The following is a 20,130-nucleotide window of genomic DNA, read 5'->3' on the forward strand; positions in this document are numbered from 1 at the left end:
GATCTTATAAGCGACATGCTGAAGAAAAAGAATTCCAGATGGAGGAAATGGCTGTGCAAGGAATAATTTGCTGTTGGAAAAACAAGGAGGGCAGAGCAGCTCCACACTGGCGGGCAGCAGGGAGAGTTGCATTGGATGAAGAGGGAGATGCTTGCAGGTTTTGCAAGTCATCGTGAAGTTTAGATTTGCAATGAGAAGCCACTGAAGGGTGTAAGTGAACAGTAACATCATCTGATCTTTGCAAAGATCAATCTAAAAGCTGACAATCTAAATGCCTTCAGAAACACAGGCAATGATGAGAAATTGATAAATGTAAGCTAAATTACATCATAGAGATGATAATGTAATCACTCTATGATAAATAATCACAAAGAGAAAACATATTATTTTCATTAAATGTACCATCAAAAGTGATACTTTAATATAATCAATTAACTGATCCATATACCCTGCCTTTATAAAATACGTTAGAAGTTCCACAAAGTGTAGCTGAAGTAAAGAGCTGAGCAATGGATTAATGAACTAACCTTATCAGTCACACATTTAAACTGTTCTTAGGTATATAAACCAGGCCATCTAGACCTGCACTATTCAAATGGCAACCACTAGCCTTTGTGGTAGATATTACCATCTGAATTGACATGCGCTATTGAGTGTAAAACACACACCAGGTTTCTCAGACTTAATATGAAAAAAAAAAAAAAAAAGACAATAATCTATCTCAATTTTTAAAATATTGATTATATGTTCAACTGATTTTTTTTATATACTGGGTTAAGTAAAATGTATTATTAAAGTTAATTTTGCCAATTTAACTATTTTTAATGTGGCTGTAAGAAAATTTCAGGTTACATAAGTGGATCATGTTATATTTCTACTGAACAATGCTGTTCTAGACTCAATCTTCTGAAGCTGGGTTCAAGGATCTTGTTAGAAATACAGAATCTCATGTTTTTGGCTGAATCAGAGTTTGCATTTAATAAGAACTCCAAGAAATGTATATGCACAACCAAGGTTAAGAGGCATTAATTTAGGTATTATTTATTTTAAGCACCTACATATAAAAAAAGTTAACAATGCTTATGATACTTTGTGGCTCTTGGAATGAAAAGATGGTAATTTTATTATAAAATAAGTTTATTTTAAAATATTGGGGTGAAAACACTCATAGCATTATAACACAGGGTGTCATATCCTATAATAGGACCATAGAGCAAATACAATGGAAACACAGAAAAAAGATTATGTAGATCTGCTTGTAAGAAGGAGGCTCCGGGCAGTCCCCTCCTCTCTGGGGTTTAGGACATCTAAGATAATGCCCATTAATTAGACTTTCTTTGGACACCGAACCTTTTCTCCTAAAGTAGCTAAGGATTGAGGCCTTAGATTTAAAATTGGCCAGTGAAACTTATCTACAATCCTAACATTTGAATATAGCTGGCCACAGTACATTTGACATATGAAATGACTTTTGAGTATATTTAAAAGAATTCATAGGTTACTGGGGGTGGGAGTAGCCCCTGTCTTTAAGTGTATGGCCACACTGGGCAGAACTAGCTTAGTCAAACTTGATGTAACTGGGAGCCATGTTCTTATCACCTGATCCTTTCTCAGAGTCAAGACTACTTTAGCCAGCCTCGGGGCATTTTAAGGTAACAAGAAAACTGCTGCTACACCTGTTTTGTTTTGTTTTGTTTTTGTTTTTATCCTCACCTGAGGACACTTTTCCATTTTTTGTTCAGATAGAGTGGGAGGGAGACAGAGAGAGAGAAACATCGATGTGAAAGGGACACATCAAGTGGTTGCCGCCTGCATGACCCAACCAGGGCCGGGGAAAACTGCAACAGAGGTTTGTGCACTGCGGGAACCGAACCCAGGTCTCTCTGGACCGCAGGCTGATGCTCTAACCGCTGAGCCAAACTGGCCAGGGCTGCTACACCTGTTTTAATTTAAATGCCATTCCTTTACCAACTGGACAAGAAAAGACCCAGCTTCTTCAGTACCTGGGGGCTTATACCTGTACTCATACTTGCACTTGGATTTCTTTCATGAGAACTTCCACTGGAGAGGTGAGGAACTGGAACTGCCACTTGCCTAGGAATCCTCTTTTTCCCACTAGGTACTCAAAAAGATTTGGGAGGCAATCAAGGTTGCCTTTGTTTTTCCATAATCTGAGAGTCCAACTTGTTTTCAAGGGGGGAAAATGGCTTCTAATGCCACCTCTACAACTAGACAGTTTGTCCTGTAACAGTCTAATACAGGAATGCAGTAAGGGCTTTGAAATCAGGGGGTGCTTAAGCTGATACCTACAGAAAGAATGAATATTTTCCAAGCAGACCAATTCATAGGTATCATCATAATGCAAGAGAGAACAAAGGAAAAGAAATAGCAATGCAAAAGACCATGGCATCTTCAGGAAGTCAGATCTTTTTTTTTTTTTTTTCTAGCGGGAGAGAGAGGAAGAGAAAGAGAAAAACATAGATGTGAGAGACACACATCGGGTGGCTGCCACCCACACCACCCCAACAATTAGCAACCAAGGCACGAGGCCCTAGCGCAAACCGAACCAGGACTCCCTGATCCGCAGGTTGATGCTCCAACTGCTGAGCCAAACCACCCAGGGCCAGATCTATTTTTTTATGGCAGTGTAAGGTATGAATAGTTACTCTGTTTTTATTTATTTATTATTATTTTTGTTTGTTAATCCTCACCTGAGGATATTCTTCCACTGATTTTAGATGGAGTGGAAGGGAGGGAGGTAAGGGGGGAGAGAGAGAGAGAAACATTGATGTGGGAGAGAAACATTAACTGATTGCCTCCCGTACAACCCAGACCATGGCCGGGGATCAAATCTGCAACCCAAGTATGTGCCCTTGACTGGAAATCGAACCTATGACCCTTTGGTCCACAGGCTGACACTCAAACCACTGAACCAAATCAGCCAGGGCTCTGTGTTTATTTTTGTTTGGGTGAAAGAAGAGGTTTCAGAACAAAATAGGGCATTTCAAGAAATGAGGCCCGGCAAGAAAGTCAGTGTCAAAGATTCCTAGTAGCCTCCTATTCTCCTGCTGCCTAGCTAAAAGACTGCATTTACCAAATTCCTTCACAACTGGGTGGCCATATATTTAAGTGATGGCCAATGACATACAAGAAATCTTAAAAGGGAAAGGGGCACATCTTCTTTCTCCCCATTACTCCTTTCTGCTGCCAGGAACTCCAAAGTGATGCCCAAGGCTCTCCAGCAGCCATCATGAGATCACTAAGGATAGGAGCTATGCACTCAGACAGGCAAGACAAAAGACTGGAGCCTGGGTGCTCATTGTGGGGTCACCCTCTAACCCCTGGGCTACCAACTCAAGGTGTATTTACAACAGAGAGAAATAAACTTTTGTCATTAAAGCAACTGTTATTTGGGGATTTTCTGCTATATTTAACCAAATCTAATAGGAAATACTATAGCCGGAATAATGAATTACACATGCCATACTAAAGAGTCTGGGTTTGTGCTTTAGTTAATGAAAAGTCACTGATGAATTCTGAGCAAATATGCTAAAAAACAAAGTATACAACACTAAAAAAGGTCAATTGACATTAACATAGTATATAAGTTATGTACATAGTATATCTTCATTGGGTTCCAAAGGTTGATCGAGAAAACAAAAAAAAGTAGCAATTTTATAAATGGTGATGAGAAACTGAGCCAGTTATGAATTGGTTACTAACTAATCTAACATGCAGTCCTGAGGTCAATTATTTAGAATCGCATAGGTAGCACCACAAGAACAACACTAAGGAAGAATGAATGTGATATGAGAAAAACAGCCAAGATACAAGAAAATAAAAAAATAAAAGCAGTTTGTAAAAATCAAAACATCGTATATAAATAACCACAGCAATCACAAGAAATACTTACCAACATATTTTGATAAAATTAAACTCAATCATATAAGAAATCTTTTGAGAATATAATGTAACTATTTTATCTAACTTATCAGATCACTAATTAATTGATACACCAAGACTATTTATACCTGGCTGCTTAGCCACTGAAGGGGGTTCTATGGAACAGAAGAAAACAGGTTCTGGAATCTCCACTCCAGCCAGTAAAAGTCTCTCTGTTTCACTGTTTTGTCTATGCTTCTGTTCTCCCTCCCTCTCGGCTCGACGAGCTGCAGCTAATGCGCTGGACTTGGATGAGACAATGGTGTCTCCAGTGGCAGTCTGCAAGCAAAAAGATGTCTTAGAATAAAACAGGTTGTTGGCAAGCACTCAGCTTCCACCAAGAACCACAAAATAAGAAAAAATTTAATGTGATATTTTCTTTCCATCAATACTTAAAAGACAGACAAATTCATAAAGCTCATAACTTTGCACAGGTAAATCTAATTTATATGAAAATTCTATGCAAAACACTACTGTAGTAAATCTAACAATAACACACACACACACACACACACACACACACACACACACCCATATATATCCAAAATTCATTTGGCAAAACAAATGTAATTTCCTAAATTTTCAATCATGTAAGGATAAATTAGGATGGAAGTCCATTACAGTGTTTTGTCACCAGTAAAATTTCATTACTATTTTACAAAAAATTATCTATTAACTAAAATATGCAATTAAACAAAATACTCTTGACCATGCAAAACTGAGATTCCTAGTAGACTCATTTTTTTAAAAATATAATTTTACTTTTAAACTTATATATTATGAAGTTCTGTGCCAGTTTTCATCTCTGCAAAGACAGTCCTAGTGAAGCACTGGCCCAAACAGATTTCTGTAACTCCTTCAGATACATACCAGGGGCTCTTGCCTTCAGGTAGACAGAGGACAGTGCGATGGTAGAAGTCCAATTTCTGGACTAAGGGAATTTTCTGTAAAGGATTTTAAATCTTGCAATTTCATGAAGAGTTTAAAATGTTAAAAGTAACAATGTTTATAATATTCATTAATACCTGATTGGTTATAAGGTTAGATAAAATGGTGTGCAATGATCAAAACAAAACAAAAAAATCCAATGGAAATAATCTTAAAACATATGTATATACATGAAGCATATATCCAAGTATATTTTACTTGGATTTGAACTTTATATGAATACAATCCATGCTGTTAAGTCTTCTGCAATTTACTTTTCTTTCTATTAAATATATGAAATTCAACCATGTTGATGAATATGCTACAATATTCGTTATTCCACTACTGGTGGACATTTGGATTATTTATGGGCTTTTGCTATTATAAAATGCCTACTTTTAATTAAATATATAAGCTGTTATTTCCCAGAGAAACCATTTGGTCACTTACATGTTTAAGCCCAACAGTTAAAGCAATGTTGCCAGCAGTCAGTGAAGGGATTTCTACATGTTGGTCAGCAAATGGCAAAAGCAGACGACTTATTCTCTCCCTGTAAAACCATGATTTATATTAGTAAAAGTACTTTTAAAGAAACAAATACAGTTTTAGAAAACAAACTGAGCTTCTACTTACGTGCAGTTTCCATTAATATTATGGATGGCCAACTGGGGTTTTATCATGCCGGAATAAATGCGCATAAAAACCAGTGGTCCCCGCTGCTTGTCATGGAGAACTTTAAATGCCAGTGCACATAAGTCACCCTTATACCACTGCCTATAAAAATTAAGAGACATTCCAGAAAAGTCTTAAAATACACTTCCTACACATTTATACAGATCAGATCATAATTGCTGCACAAACTTAATCCTGACGTCCTCCAAAGAGCCTTCATATCTTCTAGTTTAGCTACCCAGACTGATTAAATAATGTCAGTACCTCACTTCCTCCATTGGAGTAAATTAACAGAGATCTTACCATTAATTCCTCAAAACTAAAAACAATGGAGTCTCTTCCAAATATTACCTCTATTTGCAAATAATTCCATAGTCAAGAGTTCCTTTCTCAAAAAATATACCTAGGAACATCACACTGCTTTCTCCAAAAACCTGTACAGGGTAAATAAATAGGTACTTTCCAATTACTGCTTTTACACTCTCTTCCCACTTTCTCTCCAGTTACATAACCATATAAATCTACACTACAAATATGAACTTGTTTACAAGCCAACATTCTTACAGAATGATGTCCTTAAACTGATGTTCATTGATAGGTTACATAAAGTTTGAATCGCTCTGAATTGCCAAATTCTGTGTACAAGTATATTTTTCTTAGGAAAAGCTCTGTATTTTCATTAGTTTCAAAGAACTCCATGACTCAAAGTAGGTTAGACATTTCTATTACAGAAATTCTCCAATCTTATTTCCTCCAGTTTTTAACTTTGTTTAATAAATACTTATACGGAAAGCTTACAATATACTAGGCACTGTTCCAGGTGCTTTATAAATGTTAACTCATTTAATTCTTGTAACAATCCTATGAGATAAGCCCTATTCTCATTTCACAGATGACAGGTTAAGCAACTTGGAAGAGCTTAGATTTAAATCCAGGTAGAACATAGTCCATGCTCACAATCACTCCACTGTATTGCCTATCCAACTGAGAGAGATGAAAAGTGGTTAATGTCCTAGTTAAAGGATTAAAGTCCAGTTTTGTCTGCCATTTTGCATAACACTTATTCAGATTTTAGAGAATTTATTAATAAGTACAAAGCTGTCAGTGACAACAGGAGTAAAACAATGACCTTTCTTTATAGCCACAAAATATCCTTTGAGCTTATGAAAAATCTTGAAATCTAGAATAAATATAAATATATGTATAGAATATTTATTTATCAAACATCCCCAGTATACAACCTTTTTTTTAAAAAAGCTAAGATGGCAAGGTCAACATACTTTTACACAGCAATAAATCCATATTCTTAGCTCCATCTGTAAATGTAGCAGGTTACAAGGGATAACAAACGTCCCTTTCAAGTAAAATTACTATGGCACTATATTATATCATTTACAATGATATTTCTCACCAATGTTGTTTTTAAAATATGGTGATTCGTATACTCTTTGTGAAAAAGACCTATTTGCCTACCTGTTTAATATGATTTTAATCTATGTAACTGCATACTTACAGAAATTCATAGCTGCGCTCTTCAGGTGAAGGCAAGTACATAGTAATAGCATCTAACAAGGGCTGGACCCCCTTGTTTTTCAGGGCACTTCCACAAAGCACAGGCACTGCTGTCTGAGCCAGTGTTACTCTGTGTATTGCAGTCTGTAGCTACAAAGCAGAGGTATAAATAAGTATTTTATGTGACCAGAAAATGGCCACATATATACAGTACACTGCTCAACCAAAATAGCTTAAATTAGATGTCTTTCCTAACCAACCATGTCAAGCAGGACTCATCACACACTTCCATCATTCCTCATGGCCTTATTCTTTGTTTTCTTTATAACATTAATCACTACCTGGTAATTATATATATATTATATATATAAAATATATATAATATATATATAATATATATAATATATATATAGCTTTAATTTTAATTAGTATTAAATTTAATGTAAAGTTTATATGAGCATTATAGTAAGGTCCATTGAAGACACTGCTAAATCCCAAAAACTAGAAATGTACTTAAAATAAAGTAGTCATTTAAAAATATTTCTTGAATAAATGAGTTAATATACTTGTGATTTTACCTTGATAATCTAATAGAGAAAATGATAAAAAATTCAGAATATAAATGAGCTACAATTTCTTCCAATGAACTAGAGCCATATTAAATAAAACTCCAAAGAAAATGAGAAGTCAAAGTAGAAAAAAAATTTTTGAAAGACCTCAAAAAACAAGAAAAGCTTGGGTGTACTTGCAAGCTACTGGTAAGAGAAATGATGAGTCAATTCTCCTTTAGACTGCGAGCTCTTTGAAAACAGAAATCATGTTCTATGACAGTAGGATATAATAAACATCACGCTTAAGCATTCAAATACTAAATAATAAAAAATGTCAAGATTATGGCATGTCATTTAAAAAATACTCTTTTTTTCACCTCAAATAACTTCAAATGGCTCAAAATTAATCTACAGCCTCATGGTTCTACTTCATTCCTTTCAGGAAAAATAAGTGAATTTGCTGGGCTCATTTTGGGCCCCATTATACATATTACCACTTCAAAACATTCTCTTTGGTAACTCTTATGTTTCATGAAGGAAAATGAAGAGTAACTTTGCCAAATTCATGGGGGAAAGGCCCTGGCAGGAATAAAAGAAAAAACAGGAATGTCTTAAAGAAATCTGTCACAATTTGCCTGACCAGTGTGGCTCAGTGGTTGAGCATCAACTCGTATACCAAGAGGTCTCCGGTTCGATTCCCGGTTAGGGCATAGCTCAGGTTATAGGCCTGATCCCCATTTGGGGGCATGCAGGATGTGGCCAATTGATGTTCTCTCTCATCAATGTTTCTATCTCTCTCTCTCTCTCCCTTCCTCTCTCTCTAAAGTCGATAAAGAAAAAAAAAAGAAAGAAATTGTCATAATTCAATTATTATCTGTATTTTATTTGCCTAGTCTCTGGTTTAATGTTTTTCAGAAGAAAACAAAAAAAGACCCACAATGAGTTCCCACTGAATATTAAAACAGATTCAGAAAAAATGTTCTTATTTAAATGGTCATTGTATGGTAGTTTGAAAAACCAGTAAATTTTTTTTTTTATCCTCACCCGAGGACATTTTTCCATTTTTTGTTCAGGTAGAGTGGGAGGGAGAGAGAGGAAGAGAGAGAGAGAAACACTGACGTGAAAGGGACACATTGAGTGGCTGCCACCGGCACGACCAACCAGGGCCAGGGACAAACTACAACCGAGGTATGAGCCCTTAGCGGGAACTGAACCTGGGTCTCTCTGGACCACAGGCTAACGCTCTAACTGCTGAGCCAAACCGGCCAGGGCAAAACCAGTAAATTTTAAATACAAATTTTCTTCCTGTGATTTCTCTAAAAATAGAGAAATGATCACAATGAAGAGAAAAGGCTGAGAATGAACAATTACCTTCTCTTGACACAATACAAGTAAAAATGATTCAATTTCTGAATTCTAAAAGTATAACCAAAAATAGTAAATCACTGCCATTATTAAATACCTGTATTAGTAGTGGCTTTATCTTAAAGTTCTCTTAATTTTTGTTTAAGTCAACATTTTGTATTAATAGTAACTTGACCTCGCCCTGGCTGGTTTGGCTCAGCAGTTAGAACGTCGACCTGAGGTCCAGAGAGACCCGGGTTCAGTTCCCACTAAGGGTATGTACCTCTGGTCGTGCCGGTTTGCAGTTTGATCCCGGCCCTGGTTGGTTGTGCGGGTGGCAACCACTCGATGTGTCTCTTTCACATCGATGTTTCTCTCTCTCTCTCTCTTCCTCCTACTCTATCTGAACAAAAAATGGAAAAACGTCCTCAGGTGAGGATAAAAACAAACAAACAAACAAAAAACACAACACAAAACAGAGAAAGCAAAGCACAATCAATGAGCAAAACTCAATCAAAGTAAATGAATAATAAAATGTACCTTTTCAGCTGGGAGCAAATCAAAATTTTCACTGAATTCTCCTAAAACCAATTCAGCAAATGCATCATCCAAATCTGCAATCTATAAAGAAAGGCTTTAGCTCTATAACTTGCATTTGTTGTCCAACTATTAACTTAAGTATAAATACCACAAACATACATTATCCAAATATTTCAAGACAGCTACATGATCTAACTTAACCAGGCCAAGGACTTCTTCCTATCTTCTAAAAAGAAGAGTTTTTCTTTCAAAGAAGATTAAAAATTGTAGATATACTATTATGAGTTTCCTAAATTCATGGCAAGCCCGAGCCAGATTAAGCATATCATTAAACTGCTATCTACTCAGATTGCTAAAAAGAAATAAAAGGTGCAATTTATAGCCAATGATAATATACACAATGGATTGCTGTTTTTAGATAAATCTGGGGGTCTTAGTTCATAAAAAACTTTTATCTAGTGTTCCTCTAATATTCTGAATATTCACAAGATCTCCTGAGACAAAGTAAACATCGATGTGAAAGGGACACATCGAGTGGCTGCCACCCACACAACCCAACCAGGGCCGGAGACAAACTGCAACCGAGGTATGTGCCCTTAGCGGGAACCGAACACGGGTCTCTCCGAACCGCAGGCCGACGCTCTAACCACTGAGCAAAACTGGCCAGGGCCCTGCTTTCAATTCTTTTGCATATATACCCAGAAGTAAAATTGCTAGATCAGATGTTAATTCTATTTTCAATTTTCTGAGGAACCACTATACTGTTTTCAGTGACTGTGCCAGTTTCATTCCCACCAACAATGCTAAAGGGTTACAATTTCTCCACATCCTTACACACTTACTTTGTTTTTATGACAATAACCACCTTAACAGGGATGATGTGGTCTTACTCTCTAATTCTGTACATATATATGCATTCCTTGTAATTACTTTATTATCTACTGAAAGTATATAATGAAAACAAAATTTGAGCCTTTTATGTCCTAGAATAATATGAGACACATAAGCACATTTATGTTGGCACCTCAACTAGATTATAAAGTCCTTCTTAGGTTTATTTTGATAGCCCTTTTGTAGAAGATAAAACCTCAAAAGAGAACCAATTATGAACCAATTACTGATTAATAAATGTCAATTCCGCCTGTATTCTTTTTATGTGCCCCCCCCACAAATTAGAGAAGCAGTAAGAGCTCAACTGAGACAGATCTGGGTTCAGATTCCAGTTCTGCTATTTATTAGCTATATGATGAATTATTTAAGCATGGCAAGCCTCTTTTTCCTCACCTGTAAATGGGGATAATATAGGCTGTTGTGAGGATTAAATAATATATGTAAAGCACTTAAGCTAAATCATAAGTTTTCAATAACTATTATCCAATAATAAAAATAACAATAATCATTGCCTGGCTGGTGTGGCTCAGGTTCTACATCAACCCATGCACCAAGAGGTTGCCAGTTCGAATCCCGGTCAGGCCACATGCCCAGGATGTGGGCCAAATCCCCAGTGGGGGACATGCAGGAGGCAGTCAATTGATGTTCTCTCTCATTGATGTTTGTATGTCTCTCTCCCACACCCTTCCTCTCTCTCTAAAATCAATAAAGGAAAAAAAATGTTTTAAAAAGATCATTATGTTAATAAAGTTGATACTTACTATTACAACAGAAAATAAATAAAAAAGAACTTCATACAAAAGATGAAGGCAACCAATCGATTTGTCTCTCTCACACTGATATTTCTCTCTCTCTCCCTCTCACTCTAAAAAATCAATGGAAAAATAATCTTGGGTGAGGATTAGCAATAACAACAACAACGACAACAACAACAAAATCAAGAGTTGAGATTCAAATGTTCTTTTCTACCATAAAATTCAGGGAGTTTAAGGTTTTACTTACTGTTCTATATACTAACAATATCATATAATTAGTATAAATATTACTAATCTTACTGTTTTTTACTAAAATCTTGAAGGTGGCTAAAGTATAAAATTATATAGTAACTATAAAATTAATGGTTTTAAAATTTTCTAAATAAGTTGACATACGGTCAAGTAAAAGATGGATATACCCTTTGACCTAGCAATTCCACTCCTAGGTTTAACTCTAAACAAACTCTTGCATATGTGCACAAGAAGATACAAAGAAAGGTGTTCACAGCAATACTGTGACGGCAAAAAGAAAAAAAGGGTAACAATCTCAAATTTCATCCACAGAAAAACAGACAATAAATTACAGTATAATCATATATTGGCACATTATACAAGACTGAAAATGAGTGAAGTATAACCACACCCAATTGTCCAATGGCCTGGGGACTGGCGCCAGGCAAAGTGCTCGACCATTGTCTCGCTTGCTCAGCCTTGTCTCCCACCCTGATCGGCCTGCCTCGAGCTTGTAGATTAACTCCCATCTTGCTCTTATCGATTCACATTCCAGAGGGTTCATGCATAGCCCCCGCAGGGCCAAACCCTAAGGGACAAATTCCAGCTACAACAGGCAGATATAAAAGACACAAGCCCCTACATTGAGCGCGGCTTCTAGGACTCGACCCCCGGAGTCTGTGAACCTGTCCGGAGTGCACCCAATAAAGCCTGATCCCTGTTTATTCGGCTGATTGGCTCTCCAGTCTCTTCTCTGTTTTATTCGGCGGCACCCCCGATTCCTTACACCAATAACATGGACAAATCTCCAACATAATGTTGAACAATGTAATAAAATACAAAAAGTATCATTCCATTTATATAAAGGTCAAAGCCATGACAAACTAAGTTCTTTAAGGATACATATATTTATAATAAACTATAAAGAAAAGCAAATGAAAGATAAACTCTACAATTAATATAGTGATTGGGAGAGTAGATAATTAGCGGAAGGAGAGAGATGAACAGGAAGTGGCACGTGGAGATTCAAAAGTATTGCTAGCCCTGGCCAGTTTGGCTCAGTGGTTAGAGCGTCGGCCTGCGGTCCTGAGAGACCCGGGTTCGGTTCCCGCTAAGGGCACGTACTTCGGTTGCAGTTTGTCCCCGGCCCTGGTTGGTCGTGCGGGTGGCAGCCACTCGATGTGTCCCTTCACGTCGATGTTTCTCTCTCTCTCTCTCTCTCTTCCTCTCTCTCCCTCCCACTCTATCTGTACAAAAAAATGGAAAAATATCCTTGGGTGAGGATAAAAAAAAAAAAAAAAAAGTATTGCTAATATTCTATTTCTTAAGCTGGGAAGTGCATACGTTGGTACTCATTCCATTACTCTTACACTTTACATGTTCCATATGTAATTTTATATTGTACTTCACAATAAAATATTTTTTAAAGTTTCTAAATACTTATGCAATTTTAAACTCAAAGTATTTATTTTACTTGTTCAATTAAGGCATTCCTTGCTTCAGTTGCCTCTTTCAGCAATTTAGGATCACTCATTTCCAAGAGGGGTTTTCTCTCAAAGTCTTTTCCATCATTTGAATTGGGATTCCAAAGAAGTTTTTCTTTATTTACTACATCCACCACTCCTTTGAAAGTTTTCGCTTCACCAATTGGTAACTATAAATCAAAGATTAACATTATTAAATGATCACTCAATTAAAATGGCATTGGTGATAAATCTTATCTTTCCATACTTTCCTCCCAAATGTCATTATTGTTACCATAATCTTACCTATTTTTATTTATATCCCAACATCTTCCAAAAAGGAGTTGAGATAGCTTTAGAAATGTATATGTCAGAATAAAATAAACTGATGAGGAAAATTAGAAGGAGCTGTTACTATTAATCAACCAAATATTAATCCACCAACCTGTAAAAGCAAAGGCTTTGCCTTCAACTTCTCTCTGATGCTTTCAACTGCATAGTTAAAACTGTAGAAAGCAAAATAATTATACAGTAGTTAAAAAATGTTAAGATTTTAAGAACAGGTTTAAGAATGCTCTCTAAAATCAAACCCCTTTTTGTTGTTCCTAATGTTCACCACTTCATAGTTTTCCATAGGACATCTTAAATAAAATTTTACTGTCAATTTCAGATACAATTGAATATCTACCTGAATCCTGCCACATAGGTATTTAAGGTATTTTTATTGTTAGTTTCACTTTAACTAAAGTTTGAAGTTAAGATTACCTGAATCGATCAAGGTCACAGTATATTGCAGTTAGGATTCAAGTGCCAGATCTGTGATTACAAATCAAGGATCCCTCTAATAACTGCATTTGCAATCACACATGGCTACCAGCTTTCTTCCAAGAGCCAGTCTAATTTTTCTATACTTTTATCTTAGGTATTCTGAATGCTATGCTATTCATTTCTGTGCTAACAGTGGGGTTGACTACTTATGGCACACATCATCTTTGGCACATGGGCTGACTTATTCTGGTCCCAATGTCCTTGAGAACCAGCCTAGTATCCAGTCACTTTCTTCCTCATCATCATAGGTGCTGCAAGTGGGTAATGCTTCCATCTACCTCAAGGAACTCCAAATAGAAAAGGGTCAGAACTTCAGCCTCGCACATTTTGAAGGTTGTGTTTTTACTAATCAAGACAAAAGTTCTTTAAACCAACAGCCTTAGAATTACTGTCAAGAGTTACATAAACACAAAGCATACTGTGTGGTTTTAGAAAGAAAACAGTTTATGTTTTGTTTCTGCCACTCTCACACCACAGACCAGCACCTCTCCCTGTCACATTTCCCTAGAATCCTTTATATTCTTGATTCTTTCCCGTTCACATTTTCTCCATATCCCTCAAATATTCTTGATTCTCTAAATTCTGAATTATGTTCTCAGAATAATATATCCTTATGGATTACCACTCTATAGGTCTCTGAGCATTACCACATTTCAGCATTTACTCTTTTGAACTAGATGCAGGTCTCAAAACATCTACATTCTCCTTTCCCAGTTCCCTTCTATGGAGCTATTACCCAGTAGCTAAAGAAAATCAGGGACAAGGAAGAACATTGTTCTCTAAGGCAACTACAGGAAACAATTCTCTAACCGCTACCTTTTACAATGACATGGAGCACCATAACCTTAAGCAATACATACAGCGACTATACCATTCAGCCCTAAATAGAACCACTAGAATCAGCAAGACATCACTGTAAGGATCCTAGAAAATAGAATACAGTCTCCCTACATTAAAGTCAGGATGGTCTGTCATCTATCAGCTCTCTACTAATCTCACGTTATTATTTAAACCTATGAACTAGCTCTTTCTGCTTTTTATAATGGGACTGAACAGAGATTTCATGGAAAATTTATACTTTATAGGGAATAGCTATTTCTTTTTTTTTTTTTTTTTCATCCTCACCCGAGGACATTTTTCCATTTTTTACTCAGAGCGGGAAGGAGATAGAGGAAGAGAGAGAAACATCGATGTGAAAGGGACACATCGAGTGGCCGCCACCCACACGACCCAACCAGGGCCGGGGACAAACTGCAGCCAAGGTACATGCCCTTAGCAGGAACCGAACCCGGGTCTCTGTGAACTGCAGGCTGACGCTCTAACTGCTGAGCCAAACCGGCCAGGGCGGGAATAGCTATTTCTAAATTTAGGTTTTATGCCATTAAAAGCTCAAATTATCTTTTTTCTTTGATAAGCCAAAGAAACACACTCAAATAAATACCTTGCTCCAGCTTTGTCCATCTTGTTTAAAAAACAGATTCGAGGTATCTTGTGTTTATCAGCTTGCCTCCATACTGTGAGAGTTTGTGCCTGAAGCAAAGAGCACATATATAGGACAACAATAACTGTTACTACACATGGAATAAAGAGATCTAAGACTATTATAACATGGAACTGGGCCTTATTCTAGCATGGAATTATTGCCACTGCTCTTACACTTCTAGAGACATTCTTATGCTATCACATTAACACAGCAAAGAATGTAACAAAGTGTGATGAAAAGTATGCCTCAAACTCCAAACAATACTTTGGGTGAACAATACTTTGGGTGAACTAGGCTGCTATCCAAAGAGAATTAACACCTGGGAGGTAATGAGAGTCGTGGAAAGAGGACTTAATCAAGAATCAGACCTACTTTTTATTCAGCTTCCCCTGACCTAGTACATCTCACACAACATTGAACTTATGTTTTCTGATCTTTGAAATATGGACTTTTGCTTTCATTAATAAATTCAGTTATGATTTAAAAAGAATAGCAGTAATCCTGAACAAAATACTAGCAAATCGGATCCAGCAATACATAAAAAAATTATTGACCATGACCAACTGGGATTCATCCAAGGGATGCAAGGCTGGTACAATATTTGCAAATCAATAAATGTGATACACCACATAAACAAAATGAAGAATAAAAACCACATGATCATATCAAGAGATGCCAAAAAAGCCTTCAACAAAATCCAGCATCCATTTCTGATAAAAACACTCAGCAATGTGGGAATAGAGGGATCATATCTCGACATAATAAAGGCCATATATGAAAGACCTACAGCCAACATCATACTCAATGGACAGAAACTAAAAACATTTCCCTTAAGAACAGGAACAAGACAGGGATGCCCACTTTTGCCACTCTTATTTAACATAGTACTGGAAGTGTTAGCCACGGCAATCAGACATGAAGAAAAAATAAAAGGGATCCAAACTGGAAAGGAGGAAGTGAAACTGTCATTATTTGCAGATGACATGATATTATTCATAGAAAACCCTAAAGACTCCATCAAAAATCTACTAGACTTAATAAATGAATTTGGCAAAATAGCAGGATACAAAATTAATGGTATTCTTATACACCAATGATGAACTCACAGAAAGAGAAACTGAAAGAACAATCCCATTTACCATCGCGGGAAAAATATTAAGATACCTAGGAATAAACTTAACCAAAGAAGTAAAGAACTTATTTGCAGAAAACGACAGGACATTCAAAAAAGAAATAGAGGAAGATATAAAAAAGTGGAAGCACATACCTTGTTCATGGATTGGAAAAATTAACATTATTAAAATGTCCATATTACCCAAAGCAATCTATAGATTCAATGCAATCCCCATCAAAATACCAACGACATATTTCACAGAACAAGAACAAATACTTCAAAAGTTCAAATGAAACCAAAAAAGACCCCGAATAGCCACAGCAATCTTGAAAAAGAAGAAGAAAGTAGGTGGGATCACAATACCAGATATCAGGTTATACTACAAAGCAACTGGCACAAGAACAGGCATACAGACCAGTGGAACAGAACAGAGAACCCAGTAATGAACCCAAGACACTATGCTCAATTAATATTTGACAAAAGGAGGCAAGAGCATACAGTGGAGTAAAGACAGCCTCTTTATAAATGGTGTTGGGAAAATTGGACAGCTACATGCAAAAAAATGAAACTAGACCTTCAACTTACACCATACACAAAAATAAACTCAAAATGGCTAAAAGACTTAAATGTGACCTGTGAATCCATAAAAATCCTAGAAGAAAATGTAGGCAACAAGATTTCAGACATTATACGCAGCAGATTTTTCACTGATACATCACCCAAGGCAACAGACCAAAGGAAAAAATGAACACATGGGACTACATCAAACTCAAAAGCTTCTGCACAGCAAAAGAAATAACCATCAAAATGGAAAGGTAATCCCACTGTGTGGGAGACCATCATTGCCAATGATACATCAGATAAGGGGTTAATTTCCAAAATATATACAGTGTTCATACAGCTCAACAAAAGGAAGACAAAGAACCCAATTAAAAAATGAGCAGAGGAGCTGAATAGACACCTCTCCAAACAAGACATACAAATGGCCAAGAGACATATGAAGAAATGCTCAACATCACTAATCATCAGAGAGATGCAAATTAAAACAGTGAGGCACCACCTCACACCTGTCAGAATGGCCGCCATCAACAAATCACCAACAAGTGTTGGCAAGGGTGTGGAGAAAAAGGAACTCTAGTACACTGCTGGTGGGAATGCAGACTGGTACAGCCACCATGAAAAACACTATGGTGGCCCTGGCCAGCGGTTAAAGCGTCGGCCTGTGGTCCGGAGAGACCCGGGTTCGGTTCCTGCTAAGGGCACGTACTTCAGTTGCAGTTTGTCCCCGGCCCTGGTTGGTCGTGCGGGTGGCAGCCACTCGATGTGTCCCTTCACGTCGATGTTTCTCTCTCTCTCTCTCCCTCCCACTCTATCTGTACAAAAAATGGAAAAATATCCTGGGGTGAGGATAAAAAAAAGAAAAAAAAAAAAAGAAAAGAAAAACACTATGGTGTTCCCTCGAAAAATTAAAAATTGAACTTCCATTTGACCCAGTGATCCCACTTCTAGGAATATACCCTAAGAAGCCTGAAATACCAATCAGAAAGGATATATGTTCCCCCAGGTTCATAGCAGCACTATTCACAATAGCTAAGATCTGGAAACAGCCCAAGTGTCCATCAGTAGACGAATGGATAAAAAAGCTGTGGTATGTATACACAATGGAGTACTATGCAGCTGTAAGACAGAAAGATCTCTTATCCTTTGAGACGACATATAGGGACCTGGAAAGTATTACTCTAAGTGAAACAAGCCAAGCAGAAAAAGACAAATACCACTTGATCTCACTTATTTGTGGAATATAATGATCATAACAGTCTGAGGAATAGGGTAGTCCCAGAAACATGGACGTAGGGTACAGACTAACAACCCTCAGAAGAGGGGGTGGCGGGGGGAGGGAAGAGATAAACTACAGAACTTATATGCATGTACACATAACCAATGGACATGGACAACAAAGCCAGGGATAAGGCGGGGGGTGGGGGCAGAGGGTGTCAATGAGGTAAAAAAGGACAACCATCTGTAACAAAAATAAAATAAAAAATAAAATAAAAGAAATATAAAGAATAGCAGTATACTATAAAAATGCTACTGTGGCCACCCTGGCCAGTTTGGCAGTGGTTATAGCATCTGCCTGCGGACAATTAAGTCGCCGGTTCAATTCTGGTCAAGGACACGTACCTCGCTTGTGGTTCTCTCTCACATCGATGCTTCTCTCTCTCTCTCTCTCTCTCTCTCTCTCTCTCTCTCTCACTCCCTCTTACTGTATCTGAAGATAAATGGAAAAACATCCTTGGGTGAGTATGAAAAAAAAAAATGAGCCCTGGCCGGTTTGGCTCAGCGGATAGAGCGTCGGCCTGCGGTCCAGAGAGACCCGGGTTCGGTTCCCGCTAAGGGCGCGTCCCTCGGTTGCAGTTTGTCCCCGGCCCTGGTCGGTCGTGCGGGTGGCAGCCACTCGATGTGCTCCTTTCACGTCGATGTTTCTCTCTCTCTCTCTGTTCCTCTCTCTCCCTCCCACTCTACCTGAACAAAAAAATGGAAAAATGTCCTCGGGTGAGGATAAAAAAAAAAAAAAAAAAAAAATGATACTGTGGCTTGGCTGGTATGGCTCAGTGTACTGAGTGTCATCCAGGAACTGAGAAGTCCTGGTTCAATTCCTGGTCAGGGCACATGCCTGGGTTTCAGGCTCAATGGGTTGTACAGGAGGCAACCCATCGATGTTTCTCAATCTCTCTCACATCGAGGTCTCTCTTTCTTCCTCTCTCTAAAAAAAATCAATAAAAATATATTTAAAATAAAGAAAATAAAAATGCTACTGTGGTAAAAATCATGTATTTTTAATGACTGTTTAAATGTTCATGCAAACTGAAGAGAATTTAAGGAGAAAAAAAATAAGCCAATACCTGTACTTATAAATTGCAATTCTCATATACTACTCTTTTATTTGACTTCTTTTAATTCCACTTTTTGTACACATTAGATATAATTTTTTTTCTTTACTGATTTTAGAGAGAAAGGAAGGGAGAGGGAGAAATAGAAACATCAATGAGAGAACATAGATTGGTTGCATCCTGCATGCCCCCCACTGGGGATTTGGCCCACAACCTGGGCATGTGCCCTGACAAGGAATCAAACTGGCAACCTCTTGGTCCATGGATTGATGCTCAACCTCTGAGCCACATCGGCCAGGCTACACATTAGATATAAATAGTTTGAGTCTATTATATCTGTGCCTTGAAGCAAAGCATAAAAAGTCTGTCATTAGTTCAAATAAAAGCCAATTTGGCCCGGCCGGTATGGCTCAGTGGCTGAGCGTTGATCCATGCACCCAGAGGTCGGCGGTTCGATTCCTGGTCAGGGCACATCCCCAGGTTGTGGGCCCGATCCCCAGTGGGGGGCATGCAGGAGGCAGCCAAACTATGTTCTCTCTCATTGATGCTTCTATTTCCCTCTCACTTGCTCTCTCTCAAAAACCAATAAAGGGAAGAAAAGTTTTTTAAAAAAGCCAATTTATAATTGTCTTTTAGATAAAATTTATTAGATAAATTAAGTCTTATTAGATAAAATTTATACATGTACATAAATAGTAATAAAATACATAGCTCTTAAGTGTACAGTTCAACAAGTTTTGATAAATGAATACACTTGTATAACTACTACCCCAATCAAGATATAGAATATATGGAACCTAAGAAATTTTTATGTCCCATCCTCAATAAGCAACTATTTCTGATCTGTCACCATAGATTCATTCTGCTTATTCTTAAACCTCATATAAACAGCATGGTTTCTTTCACTCAACATGTTTGTGACAATTATTTATGTTGTTGGGTATGACACATTTTTAATGCTAAATTCCTTTGTATAAATGTACTAG

At 37.3% G+C, this 20,130-nt stretch overlaps 1 protein-coding gene across 4 annotated transcripts in view; it reads right to left on the reverse strand.

Moving 5' to 3' along the window:
- The window catches only part of GFM2 (GTP dependent ribosome recycling factor mitochondrial 2), a 60,270-nt gene that overhangs the window by 22,864 nt on the left and 17,276 nt on the right, over positions 1–20,130 (reverse strand). For all 4 annotated transcript variants that reach the window (XM_036278930.1, XM_036278927.1, XM_036278928.1 and 1 more), the window contains 8 exons: positions 15,098–15,186; positions 13,274–13,334; positions 12,840–13,019; positions 9,489–9,569; positions 7,055–7,203; positions 5,503–5,643; positions 5,320–5,419; positions 4,032–4,221 (listed from right to left, as the gene is read on the reverse strand). In XM_036278930.1, the coding sequence (XP_036134823.1) occupies positions 4,032–4,221; positions 5,320–5,419; positions 5,503–5,643; positions 7,055–7,203; positions 9,489–9,569; positions 12,840–13,019; positions 13,274–13,334; positions 15,098–15,186 (991 nt within the window). The remainder of the gene's footprint in view (positions 1–4,031; positions 4,222–5,319; positions 5,420–5,502; positions 5,644–7,054; positions 7,204–9,488; positions 9,570–12,839; positions 13,020–13,273; positions 13,335–15,097; positions 15,187–20,130) is intronic.

The sequence above is a fragment of the Molossus molossus genome, unplaced genomic scaffold (genome assembly GCF_014108415.1).
Source record: "Molossus molossus isolate mMolMol1 unplaced genomic scaffold, mMolMol1.p scaffold_m16_p_3, whole genome shotgun sequence".
Taxonomy (NCBI): domain Eukaryota; kingdom Metazoa; phylum Chordata; class Mammalia; order Chiroptera; family Molossidae; genus Molossus; species Molossus molossus.